Source organism: Chenopodium quinoa, unplaced genomic scaffold, assembly GCF_001683475.1.
Source record: "Chenopodium quinoa cultivar QQ74 unplaced genomic scaffold, ASM168347v1, whole genome shotgun sequence".
In the NCBI taxonomy this organism is placed as follows: Eukaryota; Viridiplantae; Streptophyta; class Magnoliopsida; order Caryophyllales; family Amaranthaceae; genus Chenopodium; species Chenopodium quinoa.
Window position 1 is genome coordinate 22,261 of NW_018744441.1, and position 21,427 is coordinate 43,687.

A 21,427-nucleotide genomic window follows, 5' to 3' on the forward strand; every position below is an offset into this window, starting at 1 on the left:
ATACATATAAACATAAGAAATATAAACATAAACATATACCAAAAACAAAAAATATAAACTACAAACAAAAAAAAAACAAACATAAACAAAAACAAAAACAAAAAATATTACCAAAAACAAAAAATATAAATACAAAAAAGGACGAAAATAAACACAAAAGCAAATAAACAAGTAACGGAAATAAAATTATAAACATAAAAAATAAAAATATAAACAACACAATATAAATAAAAACATAAAAAATATAAATATAAACATAAAAAAATATAAATATGAACAAAACAATATACCAAAAACAAAATATATAACCAAAAACAAAAAATATAAACAACAAACTAAAAAATGAAAAACATAAACAAAAACAAAAAATCAAAAATGCAAAGAAAAAACCAAAAACAAAAAACTAACAAAACTTAAAAAATTTAAAATTGCAAAAACTTAAAAAAAGAAGAACATCAAAATTTTAAAGAAAATTTATAAAAAAAAAAAAGGGAACTTATAATTTTTTTACATACAAAAATATAATTCAAAAAAAAAAAAAATACATAGGAACATAAAATTAAAAATTAAAACCAGATACAATTTTTTTTAAAAAAAAAAAATAGAACATAAAATTAAAACAAATAAAAAAACAAAATTTAAAAAAAAAAGATAAAAAAAAAAAGGGAACATACAATTTAAAAAAAAGAAAAACAAATATTTAAAAAAAAAAAAAAAAAATTCGAAAAAAAAATTTAAAATTAAAAAAAAACAAAAAAAAAATTTAAAAAAAAAAAAGAGAAGGAGGCGCCTAGGCAAGACGCCCGTACGGTGGTGGCGGCGCCTAGCCCAGACGCCACTACCACGGCCGTGGCGCCTATCCTATGCGCCGCCGCCGTGGTATTGGCGTCTGGGCTAGGCGCCGCCACCACCGTATGGGCGTCTTGCCTAGGCGCTTCCTCCGTGGTGGTGGCGTCTCGCCTTGGCGCCCCACCGTCACCGGAGGTTTTTTTTTTAAAAAAAAAATTACAAAAATTTAAAAAATTACCTTCTGGCCGGCAAACCGCCTTCCGCCCACCGCCGGTGCCGCCACTTCCTTGCCGGGCCGCCTCGACATAGCTCTGAAAATAATTTAAGAGAGAAAGTGGAAGTAGAGAGTAGAGAGAGAAATTGTGTTTTTTAGTTTGAGGGCAAAAGTGTCATTTCACTCTTATTTTGTGGGCTTTATGTAGGAATTTGCGGGCGATGTTTAACAGTTCACTAATTTTATCCTCGTTTTTAGGGGAATATATTATCCTCTTAGGTGACGTTTGGTTGCTATGGGAATTTACTTCCCATAATAATTTGGATTTCATGGGAATTAAATTCCTACATCAAATTCATGGGATTGCATAAAGTTGTTTGGTTGGCATGAAGAAAGTTGCAAATCATGGGAATTTTGACTTACTAAGGGGGGGTTAGGTAATTAACTTCCCATGTTTTGTGGGAAGTCATAATTCCCATGATTGCAATTCCCTCATTTACACTTTTTATTTTCAACCAAATAACCTTTACATTTTCAAATTCCCATGATTTTTCACTTTCCTCAATTTCTTTAATATTACTCCCCATCCAGGCAAATAAAAAAAATCTGAATTTTTCTTCCCATAGCTTTTACCCTCCTTCTACTGGCATTCAGGCAGGCCCTTAGTGAATAATATTACCCCCAAATTTCATTATAGTCACCTTAAATCACATAAAAGTCACCCCTTTACAAAGTTGTGCCATAAGTGATTAGTGGATAAGGTGATCAAATTCGTGTTTCACAATTGTTTAGGGACCATATTGATTTGAGCCAATAAACAAGAGTTTTAAACACAATTTTCAATTTGAAACCTAAAACAACCCGCAAAAGTTATCAAAGACTAATATTCACCTTAAAGTGATATGAAAATTGACTCAAATCTAGAATTGTCCAAAAATGGCCCGATCCAATTAGATCCAACCTTACCTAAAGTGATTTGTTGAACAATTCGACCTACATTGACACAATGATATAACATGACGAACTAGACCCAACCCAATCACCTGAAATTCCCAAATTGACACCATGACCAACCGGAACAAAAATTGACCAAGTTAACCCATTTGAGGTGTCTAGACAAACAGGCAATTGTGCCACACAAAGCGCTTCAGAAGTGAACTGCCTCGTACTCATTTGTCATCATACGCTCAGAACACCTCCGGCAAATTGATTTTCCGGCAATCTCTCTCTTCTCTTCCGACTGACGAAATCCTTTTGGTAAGCTATCCCTATCTCTGCTTCTTCCCCTCATTTTACTATTGATTCATGATCTTGTGCTTACTTTTGAATGTGATGATTGATTTATTTGGAAAATTTTCTGGCGAATTTGACCTTTAATTAGCATGTTTTAATTAATTTTTTGCAAATTATGTTTTTAATATTAATATTGTAGAGCAGAAAAACCCTATAATTGATGAATATTAGAGATATTAATTATGCAGTTGGGTTGTCATAATTGGGAAACCTGGAGAGGTTTGAGAGTGCTCGTGAACAAATTGTGGATTATAGATCATAAAATTAGTAATTTTGATTGAGTTTGCTTATGAAGGGGGAGAAATGTAGATATTGGGCCTTGTTTATTTGTGAGAGTATGTAATAGACACTGGAAATAGAAAGTTGAAGAAAATTGCTATCTTGCAAAGTGGAAAGGTGAACAACAAGGTCGGATTCTTGTAACTTTTAGATCAATGTAAAAGAACGAAATCGATTCACGGTTGTAATATTATCCAGTCCAGCTAGAATGTTGAATACTAATGTATATTTGAATTGGTTTTAGTTGAAATGGGGAAACATTAGGTGAATGGAATTAGGATAGAGTTGTTTTCTATCTTTAGATTAAGGGAATAGATTATTTTCAACAGGATTCATTGCCTCTTACATAAGATTGGCTTCTGATGAAGTTATAAATGGGGTTATTTTTAGGTGTGTATAATCTGTTTGTTTTTGATTGTTGGTTGAACATAGCTCTTGAAATTCATTTACAATAAATAAAGGCGATGTTTGTCCTGATTTTGGCAGATTAATTCCAGAATGAATATGTTTATACTTCGTATGTTGCATAAATTTCCACCTGAAAATTTCACCTATTTTTGATGTATATACTATGCCACTAGTTTAGCTGCGATGATACCATCTTGTAGCACCTGTCATGCTCAGTTGTGGAACTCAGTGGAACGTGTTGGGCAAAGACAAGTGCTACAAATTATTTTTCCTTCCGTAACCGGTCTTATATTCGTCTGTTAAAATGTTTTGTAAGTAGTTTAAGTTCTTGTATATACTCAAAGTGTCAAATCAAGCATCTATAGAAGAGGCGATTCTCTTTTCTGTAATGTGTCAACATATGCTACTTGGGAAATATCTTAATCCATTTTCTTGTTAATTCTCATTAATTTTGGAGTGGATAAAGAAGTATCCATAACCACTTGATTGTTTAGAGCCAATGTATGTTTCTTTGCAAGCCATAGATGTACTTTAATATATGGTCAGGTCTCGTTGAATGCTCATTAATTTCCGAGTGAGAATTGCACATAACAAACACTCCATATAAAAATAATGAGGACATATATAAATATACAAATAACTGAATTGAAGCAGCGGATTGTTCTAGTCTGTCTCAAATCCTGTCCAATCTGTTGTTCAATATGTTCACTAAAGACTAATTCTTGATTGTCAGTTTTGGCTGTGCTATGTTAGGTGTTAAAACTCTTTCAGACATCAGAATACTTGCAATCCCAACTCCAAGACGATGCATGACACACCAAATCCGGCCATATCATGTAACCCCTCGAAAGCAATTTCAGAACCTTAGGAAACTTGTGGTTTGTGCTAAAGAGCAGAAGAATGGAGATGAAAATGAGATAAGCAAAGAGCCAAAACCCAACAATGAAAATGGTACTGAGGCCAGTGACGATCAGCAGACACCATTATTCAAACTGAGATGGACTGATTTGCTGCTTGATCCAGATCCAGACAATGTATTGGCTGTGGGCCTGACAGGTCTGCTTACATGGGCGAGTGTCCAGGTGGTGTGGCAGCTGTTAGCTGTCTCATTGGCTATCGTAATTGCTGCGCTTAAGTACTCTTTCGTTGCTGCTCTTCTTATTTTCATTCTCGTTGCCCTTCTTTAACTGCATCAATTGTTAAGATTCCTTAGCTTGTGAAATGTACATTAGTTTTAAGTCTTGTAAACGTTATTGAATTGTAAATGTGATTCATATATATGGTATTATTGGAGAAAATTTTATCAAAAGTTATTGTTGAGGCACTATAAAGAGGTTGTACAGGGAAATCATACATTGTAGTTTTGATTAGAGGTGTCAATTCAGATGATCGGGTCAATTTTTAAAGTTGAGTCATACCAAATTAATGTGTCCACGCGAGTCGAAATCTGAATCTAGGTCGGGTGGTTTTGACACCTCTAGTTTTGATCTCCATTCATTTATTAATTAAGACATTTTTTTCCCCTAAAAATCCATAACATGTACATTATTGCAGAATTATAAAACTACATTCTGTAACTCATTTTTTATTTGAGCTGATCTTTTAAAGTGGACTATCATGAACAGATTAATTCCCACACTTCATTTTCATATTATGCAAGAGATAATATTCAGCCCTTTCTCTTCACAACTTTGCCAATCTTGCTTGGTATTCTTAGTTTCTTACAGGTTGAACTTTCTAGTCGGAAGCTTCAAGAGTCAAGACTATTGTTGTCTACTGTCCATAGTGAAAAGAGCAGTTTACTCGACCAAATGCTTCAGTCACATCGGTTTTGAATGCACAAGTGCATGAACAGAGAGTTTGAAATTTGACGGATGAATTTAGGCAAGGCATTCAAGATTGATAAATTTCAAGAGCTGAAGGACTCGTTCGAATCAACTCTACATAGAGTAATATAACAACTAAAAGGATGTTTGTGTCAAGCATATAGTAAGATCGCATGACAACTAATTCGAGACAAAAAGTGTGCTTACAGGATCCAAGCATAACCAGAATGCAAGTACCAAAAACATTTTGGCCCATGCAGGGGTCGAACCTGCGACCTTGGCGTTATTAGCACCACGCTCTAACCAACTGAGCTAATGGGCCACAATAATGATGATATTATCTATTATAAAAATATATAAATTTGTAATTAATAAAAGTGAATTAAAAAGTGAAAACTATAAATTGGCCCATGCAGGGGTCGAACCTGCGACCTTGGCGTTATTAGCACCACGCTCTAACCAACTGAGCTAATGGGCCTTGATATTTTAAATGGCTCACTAATAATTATATTGAAATTATAAATTGTTTATGTCATAGATGATTAATCAAGTGAGGTTGATCTTGAAGAAGAGTAAAGCATGTAATTTGAATGCAATCACAAATACAATGATTGTACGTTGATGGTGTTTGATACCTTGTTAGCCCTTTTCAAAGAGCTCCTAAACCCGCCTAATATTTAAATATGTTCTTGCAACAAGTAACACCAAATCACACTTGACATCGCCTAGGAGGCTAGGACGCCTAGGATCATAAAACATAAAAAGAAATCCTAGTTCATAGTTCAATGTTTGTAAGTGCAAGTCTAGAAAAATTCCGATCTAAAAACCCAAAACTTTTTTCGAATATCCAAAATCCTAAAATCGGATTGAATACCCGAATTTTCGGGTCAAATCATCGAATTTTCGGATCAGATATTTTTTAATACCTCTAATTAGGGAGGAGATGAAATAATTAATAATTAATAACAATTGCTCTGCTATGTTGACAACATTTCTGCTCTGCTTAGAAGCAGGTCTTAGTGGTTTATGGGCTTCAGTTAGCGAAATTTACTCATTTTATCGCTGAATATTACAAATTTGCCCCAATATCCTGGAGATTAACTTGTATTTTCTCATCTTTTGCTCAATCTCATTTTTTTTGTCTTTTTTTTTCACCTTTTCTCCTCCAAAAATCCCTCTAGTATGGCTGATCATCAACCCAAAGACTTTAATTCTTCCGTTGGGCAAGATAATGCTGGAATTAACCAGTCTAATCATTCTCAACGTAAGTATTTTATATTGTGTTACTCACCTTAATTCTCACCTTAATCTTATAAAATTATAATAACAATGTGATCCTGCAAATGGGTTTCGGATTATATATTGAGAAATTTGTGGGCTTTTTCTGTTTTCAAATTTATGGGGTTTGATTTTATTATCATTTGTATAAGTTGAATCCAAATATAGAAAACTTAATATTGATTTGGGATCGTAAAATACTTGTTAATTTGATTAAAATAAAAATGATTTAAAATTTGATATTAATTGGGAATTCGGTGAAATTGGAGACTTTATTCCGTTACAATTGACAATTAAATTTTCCATTTACCTGGGATTGGCTGCAAGTGATGAATTTGTAACTGATCTAAATTGTTTGTTTGTTTCTCATTGCTGGGCTTACATTGTATATGCTTAAGGGTATTGTACCACAAATGCCAGATGGTACTAGGGACGAACTCGGAACTCGTTGAAAGGCGCTATATTTAATGCTTAAATTGGATGTTGAGTAGTTTAGCTGTTAGAAACGAGGCATGGAGTTTTTGTGATCTTTCTAAGTGAGTGAAATTCAGTGAAGTTTTAGATATTGATCATGATTTTTGTTATAGGTAGTGGCAAGTAGTAACTATTAGGTCTTATATAAATCTTGTGTTACTTTCTATTCTGATATGGGGCTGGGTGGTTGTATCACATTGTAGATTATTTTTCATTAACCTTGAGACAAAAATGGCAGCTGAAAACAGAAATATCTCTATATGCATCTAGGAGTTTCTTGTAATTTGAGGATGATAAGGATGTGGTGTGCAGAACACAGGAAACAACTCGATCATGTTATTCATTAGAAAGTTATGAGACGACTCTAAGCGTTTAGTGATAGTTTTGCTTAAGCTAGTTGTAGTTTGATTTCTATGATTTATAGCTTGTTTGTCATCTTGATCATTAGGTTCTTTGTCTATGAACTCGGAGACTGCTAGGCCTTCTTTGTATTCATTGCAACGAATTCAGGGAATATGTGAGAAATCCAGCTTTCGATAATGATATTCCATGGAGCTTTAGTTTCCTTTGGTGTTTAATATGGTGCCATTCTGGAACAGGAAGTAATTGGCTTAAGGGAAGTGGGGGTTGGTCACTTTAACTTCTTCTGCGAATTTGTTTTCCATAACACATTAGCACAATCAAATTACTTCACAACCATCAAGATTCTCCGTGGAAGGAATGACCCAATCAACAATTTAGTTTTTGTATCATCATTTTCTACAGATGATGAGTAATGGTAATGGGAAAGTGCTAGTTATTGACTAGAGAAATTAAAAGCAAATGTAGAAGTTAGGCCATGAAAGATGTCAATGCTTAGTTTCAAAAGAAACAAAGTATTGGAGAAAGAAGATTGTGAAGGAGCTAAGGAAACATAATGTGGATGTCAAATTCTTGGAGTAGACCTAGTAAGGGATTTTACATGGAAAAATGACTTTCCAGATGTAGCAGACATTAGTAAAACAAACAAAGCCTAAATCTACTTCATGGTGGCAAGGAATAGATTGTTCTAGTTTCTATAGTTTAGGGGACTATATCTCTATGTGCTCAAATAAGTTTTGGGGCAGACTTTTTTTTTTTTTTTTGAGGCAAAAGAAACGGAACCTTCATTAAGTAGTGGACAAATTGTCCATTAGTACATACGGTGTTACATCACTAGGACAATGATTAATCCAAATTTGCTCATCACCGAAAGGCACCAATTTAGCTAAATGGTGCGCTACAAAGTTCCCGTTTCGCTTAACATGAGACCAATGAACGGAAGTGAAAAAAAAACAAACTTCTAAGACATCTTCTAGCAAAGAATCCAAATCGGACAGAAAAATAGCAGCTTTAGAGAGGCGAGATATGATGCTCATACAATCAGACTCAAGAATGATGTCCTTGTACCCATATCGATGAGCAAGGCGAGCAGCGAAGAGGATGGCTTTACCTTCAGCTATCTCTGGTGGCCATCTACACTTTGTTCTCCTGGTACCAGCGAAGAGAACCTCACCCTTATGGTTACGAGCAACAGCCCCAGCACCTACCCAACCTTCAACGCAAAGAGATGCATCGCAATTGATCTTGATGATGCCTTCAGGAGGGGCAGAGCAGATAGCAGGGCTCTTCTTCCTTGTGACTACTTTCGAGCCATATATGCGAGTGTTGTACTGGTCATAGTCTGAAACAAGTTGCTGCATTCTCGTTATAACTATGTTGTGAGGAGTCTCCTTGCCATTGAAAACTTTGTCATTTCTTCTAGCCCATATAAGCCTGAGTAATGCAGCCCCCCTTTGTTGCATCTTCACATCCTCTTCACACCATAACTCAAACTGATCCTTAAAATCAGAAGAAGCGCCAACCCCGACCAATTTCTCGCATTTAACCTCCACCCACAGGTCCTTGACAGCTGCACAGTTGAACAACGCGTGATGCATTGTTTCAACTTCATTTCTGCACCACGGGCACTTATCGTCATCTGTCATGTGTCTGAATTTTAGCAGGGCACGCACGGGGAGGGAGTTGGTGCATACCCTCCACAGCAGATGGCGCACTTTAGGTGTGGTTTCCAGCTTAGTTTTGGGGCAAACTTCTAAAACTTGTTTCAGTTTTCATTGATATACAGTGGTTTTTTATTTATTTATTTATTTATTTTTAATTTTAATTATATTTTTTTTATTCTTCTGTTTATTTATTGTGCTTTAAGTCCCGATCTTTAGTATCAGTCATATGTTCCAAAGCTATTTCATTGAAAGCTATTGTCGCTTCTTTCTTGCCGTTGTAAAATCTCTACTTTATTACTATATAGGGACTGTACAAACTAAGGTTGTCATACCAAATCATCATGGTGAAAAGCTAGTGGGGATATTACATGATACAGGTTCCAAGGAGCTTGTAATTGTGTGCCATGGAATAAAGTCTATGAAGGTAAGTATTTGCTATCAGAAGTAAGACTGCCTATATTTTAAGTTGAACACCATTGCTATAGAATGCATAACCTATTTCCTAAACATTGCCATTAAAGCCTTTTGCCCTGCATTGCATTTTCTCCATCAATTTTAAGAGACCGCCTACTGGATGTTGTACAGCGGGACTTGTTCTTTTGATTGAGAAGCCAATCATTGATCATAGACAAGAAAGATTGTTATGCCTTGATGTTAATTACTTCAATTTTACATTGTCATTGCATCATTCATGCTTGTGACTCTGTGTTTTCTCCTGCCACAATTGTCATATGTTATTGGTTGTGAAATGCAACGTGGATAATCTTCTAGTATCATGTATAGGCTGTAGATGCAGATAAGCTTATGGTTTTCGTGGCTAAGTTGTGGTAACAGTGTTGTGTTGGGTGGTAAACTGATATGTTCTTGACAGACTTTTTAATATTGAATTGATTTGTTGTTGTGTTTAACTGAAGGAAGCCCAAATTTGTTGGCTATACAATAAACATTCTTTTAATGATGTCAGGAACGCATTCCCATGGTAAGCCTTGCTACTGCTATAGGAAATATTGGAATGAGTGCCTTCCGCTTTGACTTTGCTGGAAATGGGTGAGCCATGTGAACTCGTCATACAACTTGTCTATTCTGACAATAGAATAAAAGAAAGATGTATCCAAAGAATGAAATATTCCCCCTTCCCTCGACAAAATAAGCAGAAATATATCAGCTACAATTATTACACATGCTTTGGGCCTTTGGCAGTAAGAGTAGAAGTTTTTTGTATAGCAATAGCAACTATTAGTGATTTATTTTGTCTGGAAATCTATTGTGGAGATTCTTTGATTCCTGTGAATAAGGTTGTTTTATCTCAATTGCTTCACACAATAATGATAGAAATCTACTCTTATATATCATTTGTTTGAATTGGCTAAAAGCTCACTCTGCATTGCACCCTTCTTAATGCAAAATATTGTTTATATCCTATGCGCTCTACTCTATCAGTCTTCTCAGGTGTTGGAGTTTTTAGACCCACAAAAGCTACATTGTTGAGAGGAAAAATGTTTACAACTGTGGCCTGTGTAGTATACCTTAATGTGGCTTTCTGAATACTGCATTACTCTCTTTTTAAAGCAGGACTTAGATACACAAATGGGGCATGGAAATTTTGGTGCAATATGGCAATAAATGAATCAGTAAATTACTTAATTGGTACATCTGTAGGTCGAATTTGGTAAAAGTTGTATCTACATGACTCATTGATTACTGTGCTCTTTTTGTAGCGAAAGTGAAGGCTCATTTCGATATGGCAACTATCGCAGAGAAGCCGAAGACTTGCGTGCTGTTGTCCAACATTTCCGTGGAACTGGCCATGTCATAACCACAATCATTGGTCATTCTAAAGGTTTATATTCTATATCTAATTTCTAGCCTTGAGTGGTAAGGAAAATTTATATTGGGTATGGGAGGACTTTGCTTTATTGTTACTAATTTGACGAAGCATATATAAAGTCTCCTTATATTTGAGCTACGGAGTTTTATAGAGCACACAATACAGGGTTCGGGAGTACTTTATGGTATGTCACATTAATATAGTATGAATGATTTGCATTGTGTACTGCTCAACAATATGCTTATGGGATTGGAAGTTGCGGATTTAGTAAGTGTTGATATCAGCTATTAGTTCTGCTAAATGGTACCTCCTTCCCTTCCATGTGTTGGTCGTCAATAGTCAACCTTACATTTCAGAGTCTGTGTGTTGGGTTGGGGTGGGGTTTAGTGGGTCGGGTGGGGGATGAGGCATGAAGAAAGAAAGAAATTAACTTAGTCGACCCGTTATTAGAACATGTAATTATATTGTGGGAAGGCCTGGAACATATTTAAAGAGCATTTGCAACTTATGACTATACTTGTCATGTCTCATGAACTTTCTTTGTTTAAGTCTAATCTATTGGGGTTAGATTTTTGGTTTTTGAATTGCTATGTTCGCTGCTCTAGGCTGCTTACTAGCAAATTTTAAACTGTATCCTAATTTAACTCTGGTATTAAAAAGGTCCATGCAGGTGGAAATGTGGTGCTGCTGTATGCCGCTAAGTACCATGATGTTCATAGAGTTGTAAATATCTCTGGCCGCTTTGATCTTGAAAAAGGCATTGAGGGTCGCCTGGGCAAGAATTTTCTGGAAAGGATTGAGAGCTCTGGATTTATTGATGTTCGTGGTAAAAGTGGTAAGTTAAGGTTATACAGTGTTCAAAAAAGCTATTTTGTTGCCAACTGTTTTATTTCTTTGTAACTGTAGTCCTGTAATTGCTCATGATACATCTTTTTTTATTTTTTTTTCCTTGGTATGACATGCTTCCCACTCCCTATTATGCAAGTTGGAGCTAGATACCCTGTCTTTTAGCTTTTAATACTTGTATGTATCATGTTGTACTCTCAAATCATCGATAGTCAAGTGTTTACAAAAAGTGAGAGTGCATACTCCTTGACTTTCCCAACCATGGGCGACACTGAAATTCACTTAGTGGTGTCTTGTTGCAGGAAAAATCCAGTATCGCGTAACTAAGGAGAGCTTAATGGATCGTCTATCTATGGATGTTCGAGCAGCATGCCACTTAATACCTGAGAACTGCAGGTCAGTTTTGGCTCCGTTTATATCAGAAATCGATTCATAATTTTCACTAAAGGGTCATTAAAGGTTTGTCTTTCATTACATCAATGTATGCCTTTTGATTTCCTATTGCCTCCTTTTACTTTAATGTGTAATGGACTCTAAGATTCTAGACAAGAGATAGGTTTAATATGCAACTGAGTTTTGAAAGTTTAGTGCAGTGTTGTGACAATGGTTGTAAATCGATATATTTAAGCAATTAGCACAAACTATGGAGAGAGCATGTACTGATCGACTTTCTGGAGCTTAAGTGCTAAGACTTTTCTTTTATTATTTGATGTTGTACAGATCATGAATATGTAAAATCTGTCTACTTACCATTTACCAAATATTATCATCTTTAAAATGTCTGAAAGTGTTGTCAATTTTTAGTGGATCCATGCACAAGCTAAATATCTAAGACAACTTGTTACTCTTGCATTGTGCACTGATTAAACTGCTTGTTTACGTTCCTGGATTTGTTGTCACTGGAATGATGGCTATGGTTATCACGTTTAATTTTGCTTCAGGTATTATTAGAATTTAGGTGTCTTGGTTACTTTGGATACTTCAGTCACATGTGGTTCTCATTACTGCTTCGGGTGGTATAAAGTTTAAGGTTCCACTATCCTCTATCAAAGACTGGTTGGTGATTGATAGCTCTGCTAATTCAATAGCTCTTCCTTGCAGGGTTTTGACTGTTCATGGTTCCATGGACCAAATTGTATCTGTTAAAGACGCCTTGAAATTTGATAAAAGCATTACCAATCATGAGCTTCGAATTATAGAAGGGGCTGATCACGAGTATACCTTGCATCAAAAAGAATTGGTACGAGTAGTTCTTGATTTTATCAGATATCAAATTCAATGCAATGACGGGATGAAGCACTCACCATCTCACGTACGAGGTCGGCTTTAATAGTTTTCTTTACATCAGAGTATGCCTAACGCAACAAACACCAGGAGGCAAAAGGGGTCGGAACCTTGAAGACTCTAATACACCAGGATCTAGAATCAGGGAACAATATTCTATGGCTCATAACCTGTATTATGTAATTTTTTTTCTTTAGGGTAATCCATTGAAACTTTTACACATTGTATGACCTTTTTTTCAAACTTTTCAGGAATGATTGAATTTATAAAAATTACGAAGTCTATTTTTAAGAAACTACCGTTTTCCAAAAAAGATGCATCATTGGAAATCTGTAATTGATAAGAAAAAATCCTTGATTCCTTATAGCCCATTTGAGGTGTTGATAGATTTTACAACTTTTGGCTTAATAGCTTAATGAATGTCAAATTCCAGAATGGGCATTGTTTATCAGACTCAAAAAATGGGTATGGCTGATCAGAAAACAGTGTAACGGAATCGAAACTGCCAGGAGCCTTAAGTCTGCCCACAGCTGCAGAACAGTCAAGGCATAGGTAACATACATCAGGAGAATGTGCTGTTATGTATACAGCATTATTCCAATTGTGCTGTTGATTTGTTCATGACACCAGGGTACTATGGTGTGGAAAATTGGTTCATGCTTGTTTTTTACTTAATAAACTTTTGATCAAGCTTGTTCAAGTGTTCCATGAAGTTCATTAATAACCGAACTTGAACAAGCCAGATTTTTAGCTCTTATCAACAATTCCTAGATTTGTTTGTTACATCCATAAAATGCGTAGTAGAAAGAATAAATATGATCAGAATGTTAGAAAAGATAAAATGCAGTACTAGCACATTAAGTATATAGGTTTTGGTTTGTCAAACCACATAAAGATGTTTCCGGAAAAAAAAAACCACATAAAGATGTTTCCGACGAAAAAAAAAAAAAAAAAAAAAAAAAAAGAAACCACATAAAGGTATTATACATCAAAAGAATGTAATTAGACATTAGTATGAAGTGAATAACATTATTCAGATTGCGTAATTTATTTGTTCACATACAGCAAGAAAGTGAATACTGCTCAACTCTAAATTGCAGATAATAGAAAATTGGTTCATGTTTGTACTAGAATAACTTTTGATTAAGCTTGTTCACGAGTTGTTCATGAAAACATTTTTCTTTTGCAACGCTATTGAGCAACTGTTTATTTATACATAGAGGGAGCAGGGACAGTAATGTCCACAGCAGTGACCAACAGCAAGCAGAAGCACATTTCTATTAAAGAGATAACCCTGAACTGCTAGCATAAGCTCCACATCTACAGCTTCCTAATTTTCTCTATGTAAGAATAACTTAGTTGACTAAAACAACACCAGAAAAAATATTGTCACAACAAATGATCAGCAAACTCTTGAAAGGTACTCTTACGCTCTTACTCCTGTTAAATTAAGCTCGAAGAGTTTGTGGCTTGACCCCGATCTTTTTCCAGGAGACACTTGGCATAATTTGTTTCGTGTCAACACGATCTTTGTATTGAATTGCAAAATTCAGCACAGAGTCTAGGAGTGAGTCTGATAGAAGGTGTGGTTTGAGACCTAATTCAACGAGTTTAGTATGCTTAGCATTGTAGTAATGCTCCTCTGCCTCGACTCTTGGGTTAGGCACTGAGGTGGTTTCAACACTGAGCCCAAGTTTTTCTCCTGCTTTTGTTACGAGTGCAGCAAGTTCTCTTACTGAAAACTGCTCGGTGAATTGATTAAAGACTCTGAATTCACCAAGTTTTGCAGGGTTTGCAATGGCCAACTCTACACATTGCACTGTATCTCTTATATCAAGATATCCCCTGGTCTGAAACATTTACATGTAAAGAACGTTAGAATGACATCTATGCTAGGATTTCAAAAAGGCTACAAAAAGGAACATGTACAGGTATCATTCTCCTGCTTTCTTGAACAATCATCTCCAATATTCCATTAACTTTGTGGGAGAAGTCAATTTATACTCCGTAAATTCTAGTATCAAACTTAAAATACTTTACGCCTGAAAAATTTCTGTTTGGCTACTAGAAAAAAGATAAAACTCATCATTTGGGGTAAATAAAAGTAATTGTTTAGCACCTATGGACAACAAGATACATTGATTGCTTCCTTAATCAAAAGAAAGCAAACACAGGAAAAGACCGTATTTATGCAATTTGTAGATGACAGAAAGAAGCTTATAACCAACCAAGATCAATCTTTTAGATCTGTTCAAGGTTTTGGCCACTCATCAAGACCGAGAAAGTACCAGAGTCAGGGACTCAAAACCTCTATATATGGAATCCACCAACTGTGAAAATCAAAGATATTTTTCAAGTATCCAACAGGCTGCATAGTGGTTTAGATCTTGGCAATTAGAACCTAAATGCTAATATGGACTACAGTACCATTATTTCAATATTTAAGGGGGGTTGTGAGCTTAATTTTTATCCTTACATAACCAATTACCTCACGAGAAAATGTTTTCAGACAAGTTAATCAATTCAAAATTTAAAAGCTATTTCATACAGTAGCCTACAAAAAGATAAACACTTATTAGTGAGCAATTCACAGAATTACCTGACCCCCTTTGCCATAGACTGTAAGAGGATGACCAACAGCAGCCTGAACACAAAATCGATTTAATGCTGTCCCGAAAACAGCATCATAGTCAAGTCTGTTACATAATTCTTCATGCATTGCAGTTTCATCTGTCATCACACCATAGACCACACCTTGATTCAAATCAGTTGCTCGAATACCCCAAGCCTTGCATGTAAAAGCTATATTATGTGAATCATGGACCTTGCTCAAATGATAGAAGGAGCTAGCCTGCTTGGGGTAAGGTAAAGTATCTGTTCTACCGTTGTGAGTGATTGTTATAAAACCTTCTTCAATATCAATATTTGGAGTTCCATATTCACCCATAGTTCCCAGCTTTACCAGATGACATTCTTCCCTGAACTCCTTTATGGCAAACAGAACATTAAGAGTCCCAATAACATTGTTCTGCTGAGTGTATACAGCTCTTGAACGGTCAATCATAGAATATGGGGCAGATCGTTGCTCTCCAAAGTGGACAACAGCATCAGGCTCAAATGACTTGAAGGTTTCTGCTAAGAACTCAAAGTCACAGATATCACCAACATGAAGTTCAATTGTTTTACCAGTTAAGGACTGCCAGCGGCGTATGCGGTCTTGAATGGAGGCAATAGGGGTCAAGGAATCAAGACCAAGTTGGTGGTCAAATAGCCGACGAACAAGGTTGTCAACAATGGCAACCTCATAGTTTTTATTGGATAGGTGAAGGGCTGTCGCCCAACCACAATATCCATCTCCACCAATAACCATAACTCGCTTGCGACCAGATGAATTTCCGTTGTTCTCAAAGGAGCTAGTGCCAGATTGAGCTTTAGTTTCCTGGTTTAAAGGTACAGTGGTAGCACGAACAACATATAGTTTTTGTGTTTTAACTCCTTGGTGAACAAGCCTTTTAAATGCTGACTTTGAAGTTTGTGGAGTAAATGACATGGGACAATTTGACAACCCTACGTTCCAACATCTGGAGGAAAGTTTCTCACTTGGAGATACTTTCATGGAGCAAGAAGTTGAAAGTAGATGAGCCATGCTGACAAATGGATCTCCACCAATCTGCAAAAAAAACCTACAATTAAAGGGGGGAAATTATATGGAGTACTTCATAAGCTAAAAATACACGTCATATTTCGAACAAAATTTCAAAACCAGGAACTCTTGTTCAAGTACATAAATTTATATTTTGTATACATTAAGAGATATATAAAGGATAACATGAAAAATAAATTCCTTCCGGAATTAATAACATGAATTTCAACAATAGTCAAAACTTAACAATAGCATAAGGCAAATAACATTTTGGGACATCCAAAAATTAATACACAATTATCAATGAAATAATTAGTACAGAGTACAAACTGATGCAATTCTCTAACACAAGCAAGTCATCTAGCATGCAGTCATGCACCCTTTAACTCTCTTTATATAGAAACTACTATGGCTCAATTCTCATTTTTATTTCGGAGTAATGAGTAACAAATACACCCATAACTCTTAGCTTCATGCCTCAATCCTACTACATCTACCAATATTCATCTACTACAAGGACCCATCTAACCCTATTCAAAATCACAATTCAAGCAGCAAAAATGGAGATTTTGCAAAATTTGAGCAAACTACTAACAAAAAAATAAATTTGATCACTGGAAGTTTCCTAACTTGTTCATGCATACATATTTCGAAGCGAAAAAAACGCAATTTGCCCTCCAATTTATTGAAACCCCAATTGACAATCTGCAATTTAGATGATGAAAAATAGAACCCTTTTTGCAATTCAAAGAACATCCAAAAGAATTATAACATCCCAATAGACGAGCTGCGATTCTATCAATGAAAAAAGAACCCTTTTTGCAATCCAACATCCTACGGAATTCCACAATTTCAACCACAAATGTTTACCATTTAGCAGTACAAACTACAGAAAAAACGAGCATTTGGAACCTTTTTCACACAGACAAATTAGCAAACACGTAGCAGGCATAAACAAATGACAACAAACAACTCATAAAACACTGATCTTTCAACAACCCATTACAATTTTAAGTATTCTGAATTCAAGTAACAACACATTATAGCTTAAATTTGTCAAATCAATTGGATTAAAAAGCTTCAATTATGGTATAATTAACAAGTTTAGAGAAAGAAATAATACCTGGTATAGAATCAGAAATCAGAGCAAAATTTTGAAGTTGAGAGAGAGAGTAAGGGGATTTGGGTTGGAGTTTGGGTGATTGAGTAGGAAAATCACATAAATTTCGTAGGTTTTGAGCTTAATTATCTGTAAAAATCGAGTATCTAAGAATATTGCAGGATATTCCTCATATCTTATTTCTTTTCTGGTAAATAATAAAATAATTCCTACGGAGTACATCATCTATTTGTAAATTTGTACGTGGTAAATTAGAAAATTCGACTTTTACTACCGATAAAAAGCACTTTGATTTTTGCTATCCATTTAAATTTTTATGGAGTATTTAATTTTACTACCACCAAAAACAAAATTTTTATGGAGTATTTAATTTTACTACCACCAAAAACAAAAAAAAAAAAAAAAAAAAAAAAAAAAAAAAAAAAAAAAAAAAATTAGATTTTGCTACCACTTGACATTTTTCGTTAGGGTTCCGTTCGTGGTCAGCATTAAATTATTTTTTCTTAATTTGCATGTCAAAAAATGTTCCGTTAAGGTATAGGGGTCATTTTAGTCCTAAAAACTCCAAATTGAGCTCGAAATTAGCAAAAAAAAAAATAACGTAAGTATCTCGTTTTGCGTGTCTATATATGTTTCGATTTACATGCAACTATTATTTTTGCCACGAAAATTGCTCGGGTAAAATAATAGGGTAGTAAAAGTATGTGATGTTTTTTAGCGGTAGTAAAAGTCAAAATTTCCTATGAACGAACTGTACTACGGATCTTTTGTTAATGTGGCTACTGCCATTTTGATTTAATATATGCTTTTCCTTTCTGTGTCAAAAAAAAAATTCAAAATTTCCTAGTAAATATATATATATATATATATATATATATATATATATATATATATATATATATATATATATATATATATATATATATATATTCTTTTTTTTTTTTTTTTTTAGGAATGGTAAAGTAAATTAAAAATTTGTAATCTCAATCCCTTTTTATTTGCCCTAATTTTTTCAAAGTCGTCTCTTAAAGATTGCTCCATATATATAGTCCATACTATTAATGTATGTATTAGGGACTACTACTTTAGGCTCATAAAAATACTTTAGGTCCATCACTTTCTCTCTCATCAATTCTACTCAACTAATACGTACTTAATCCCTACCTTGTAAAAAAAAATACAAGATTACTCTTATATATATATATATATATATATATATATATATATATATATATATATATATATATATATATTTATTTATTTATTTATATATACACACACACACACTCCCTCCGTTCCTGAAAGTTCGACTCACTTTGCATTTGCACGGTCTCCAATGAACATCTTTAATTATATATATACCCTCATTAATATGTACATATTTTTTAATTATATGAATAATGTTTGAACAATTACGTCCTTTAAAATATTTATTTATTTATTTACCCTCATTAATGATAATTTTTTTTTCTAACTTTTAAAAATAGCGCGTGGACATTTATACCCTAAATATATTTATTTTCATATTTTCTCTCATTAATATTGTAAATAGCTAAATTTGTGTTGTAAGACTAAACCAAAAGAGCTTCGGATATGGTTAGCTATAGTGCGCATCGCCCGCGTTAGCTTCCCTGCTAAAGTGAATGTTTTTATAGAGCAAGAAATTGGGGATAGAGGTAATAATACTAGTAGCTCAGTGGGAATTAAAATTTTAAGGCTTTAGCAACAATTTTCTAAGCTAAACATACATTTGGAAAACTGGAATTAGTATTTGGTTTGTTTAATGTTAGAGAGAATAGAGAGACCTTATTGCTTATTATTTCCCAAACTTTGAAGCTCCAATTTTAGTAACATCTTCCCCTCTCTATACCTCTCTTAATTTTCTGATTTTATAAAATTTTGTGGTTGATTTATTATAACTTATCTTAATTGTAATTTAAACTTGAATTACCCTTATCATTTTACAAAAAATAAATTATAATTAAAATAAGTTTTTAATACGGATAAGTTTTGATAAATTTAGATAATATAAAACTATATATATACTCTATACATTCGAGTTACCTTTGCTAAATTTATAACAGTTTTATTTGATGCAAATTGAAATGATTGTAGCTTTGCTTCCTATGGCTTTTTAAAGTCAGACCTATTATGTTCACCTTATTTTCACTTATTTCATGTGTAATAAGTTCAAATAAGTTAAGTTAAGTTAAGTTCTTGTTTTACTCGAGTTCAGATAAATTTAATTAAGTTTAAATAAGTTCATAATTTCAGATAAATGAAAATCAAATAAATTATAACACAACCTAAATACCTAATTATGTTTCATCTCAAAAAAAATAAAAAAAAAAATTCATTCTTTCCTACCCTAAACCTAAATTATTTTAATATAATAATATTTTCAAAATTCCCCATTTGATTTTAAAATCAAACTACTGCCAGTCTGCCACCACTAGCATAATTAGTTATCAAAAACATATCCTTTCATTTTCCTTTTTTTAATAAAGATTATTACTCTACCCTTTCCCTTTCCCCACTTCAATTACCTAAATAATCTCCTTCATTCCCTTCAACTATCGCAACATTCTCCCTTATTCTTCTCTATTAAATCATGCCCCCAAAATCAAACCAATCTACTACTCCCTCTCCTCAAACTCTTACTACCGAAGTTACTGTCGCTTTTCAAAACCCGACAAAATCAAGCGCCGAAATCAGCCCTAACCCTATTCCTCCTCCCCCACCTTCCAACGCTTGCGCCGCATGCCGATTCCAACGCCCAAAATGCGCCGAAGACTGCCCTTTAGCGCCACACTTTCCCGCTCACAAGCACCAACAATTTATCAACGCTTACAAACTGTTCGGCGTAAATAATATCGTCAATACTTTGAATTCCGTCGCTCCTTGGTTACGTGACGACGCTATGACTGCCCTAAAGTATACTGCTGATGCTCGTGCTAAAGACCCTGTTGGTGGTTGCGCCCGTATTATCGTGTCTTTATACGAACGTATCGCCTTTTACAATGAACAACTTGAGGATGTTCTTGCTCAGATTGCTGCTGTTAGAGCCATTGCTGTTACGAATGATGATTTTAAATTTGAAGCCTTTCGTTGATGATCAAGTTCAAGTTCATGAGGAGTTACCGCTCATATTAGGTTTGTTTTATTTGTTTCAGTTTTTTTTGGTATATCTTCTATGTCAGTACGAGTAGATTAGATTCATTAATTACTTAATATGAAATAAGGAGTAATTAACGTGTAAGATCTGATCTTTTGCATTGAACGTGCAAAAGGCAAAAGAAATTAAATGTATATATCACTGTGCAAAAAGCAAAAGAAATGAAATGTAAATATCATTGTGCAAATGAGAAGAGTTTTAAAATGATGATATTTTTTATGTAAATAATTTTCTAATTGAATGTGCTTAAAATTTTAATTAAGTGTGCTATTTTTTTTGAACTTTAATTTTATTATTTACATAATTGGAATTAAATATGCATAATTTTTAATAAAAGTTTCACTCCAATAAATTAATTCCTTTCTAGGCCAAGTATAGTCTATAGCCCTATATAAGCAAAAATTAAAAATTATGTCTTACTCCGTATCTAATTACTGAGTGTGGAAGATTGTTTAGTAAGGGGTTTTAGAGGTATTGGCAAAAAATTATAATTTGTTCAAAAGAGTCCTAATTTTGAAATTATAACTACCGAGTACAAAAAAAAAAAAAAAAAAAAAAAAACCACATTCACAAAATAATCTATTTCCGTTTCATATTATTTGCAACTTTGGAATATTTTATATCTTACAAATAATTCCCTAAAATTGCAAATAATATGAAACAAGGTAGTAAAACAAATGAATTCAAGCAAAGAGTTTTTATGGTGGTACTCCGTATTGGCTTAGTAAAGTTAAAGTGTCTATCTTTTCTAATAAAGTTCCATAGTTTTGAGGACTAGTTGTCATATTTAGGGTGTATTCAATTCATCTGATTTTTATTTATTTGAACTTATTATACCTAATTAAAATTTATTTCAGTTGTAATTTGAACTTGGTAACCCTTATGAGAATTATTTTTTCTAAATTGAAAATATAACTTATATCCATATTAGCCGTTAATTTAACTA

The 21,427-nt window shown here is 34.0% G+C and overlaps 4 protein-coding genes and 2 non-coding genes across 8 annotated transcripts; 3 read left to right on the forward strand and 3 right to left on the reverse strand.

Annotated features, from left to right (window-relative positions):
• The first annotated feature begins 2,073 nt into the window (after window positions 1-2,073).
• Window positions 2,074-4,292, forward strand: LOC110696975. Its single transcript, XM_021874308.1, has 2 exons — window positions 2,074-2,260; window positions 3,717-4,292. Exon 2 carries the CDS (start codon window positions 3,730-3,732, stop codon window positions 4,168-4,170), a length of 441 nt encoding a protein of 146 aa, XP_021730000.1. The 5' UTR covers window positions 2,074-2,260; window positions 3,717-3,729; the 3' UTR covers window positions 4,171-4,292.
• Window positions 4,293-5,057: 765 nt separating this feature from the next.
• On the reverse strand, window positions 5,058-5,131 carry TRNAI-AAU. Its single transcript has one exon. It is a non-coding gene; the product is annotated as a tRNA-Ile (tRNA).
• An 82-nt stretch (window positions 5,132-5,213) lies between these two features.
• Window positions 5,214-5,287, reverse strand: TRNAI-AAU. Its single transcript has one exon. It is a non-coding gene; the product is annotated as a tRNA-Ile (tRNA).
• Window positions 5,288-5,751: 464 nt separating this feature from the next.
• On the forward strand, window positions 5,752-12,938 carry LOC110696976 (putative uncharacterized protein YDL057W). Of its 2 annotated transcripts, none has more exons than XM_021874309.1 (7): window positions 5,752-6,073; window positions 8,891-9,009; window positions 9,550-9,632; window positions 10,304-10,425; window positions 11,084-11,248; window positions 11,562-11,655; window positions 12,361-12,936. In XM_021874309.1, exons 1-7 carry the CDS (start codon window positions 5,992-5,994, stop codon window positions 12,587-12,589), a joined length of 894 nt encoding a protein of 297 aa, XP_021730001.1. In that variant the 5' UTR covers window positions 5,752-5,991; the 3' UTR covers window positions 12,590-12,936. The 2 variants fall into 2 exon arrangements, with proteins under 2 accessions (XP_021730001.1, XP_021730002.1); XM_021874310.1 differs by lacking the exon at window positions 5,752-6,073 and adding an exon at window positions 6,089-8,641 and having other exon boundaries at window positions 12,361-12,938.
• Window positions 12,939-13,558: 620 nt separating this feature from the next.
• Window positions 13,559-17,513, reverse strand: LOC110696977 (UDP-sulfoquinovose synthase, chloroplastic). Of its 2 annotated transcripts, none has more exons than XM_021874311.1 (3): window positions 17,310-17,513; window positions 15,143-16,213; window positions 13,559-14,393 (listed from the first exon to the last, which is right to left on the reverse strand). In XM_021874311.1, the coding sequence occupies exons 2-3, from the start codon at window positions 16,187-16,189 to the stop codon at window positions 13,992-13,994; spliced, it is 1,449 nt and encodes a 482-aa protein (XP_021730003.1). In that variant the 5' UTR covers window positions 16,190-16,213; window positions 17,310-17,513; the 3' UTR covers window positions 13,559-13,991. The 2 variants fall into 2 exon arrangements, with proteins under 2 accessions (XP_021730003.1, XP_021730004.1); XM_021874312.1 differs by having other exon boundaries at window positions 15,143-16,226.
• Window positions 17,514-19,917: 2,404 nt separating this feature from the next.
• On the forward strand, window positions 19,918-20,418 carry LOC110696979 (LOB domain-containing protein 22-like). The gene has a single exon (XM_021874313.1). The coding sequence runs from the start codon at window positions 19,918-19,920 to the stop codon at window positions 20,416-20,418; it is 501 nt and encodes a 166-aa protein (XP_021730005.1).
• Window positions 20,419-21,427: the final 1,009 nt, after the last annotated feature.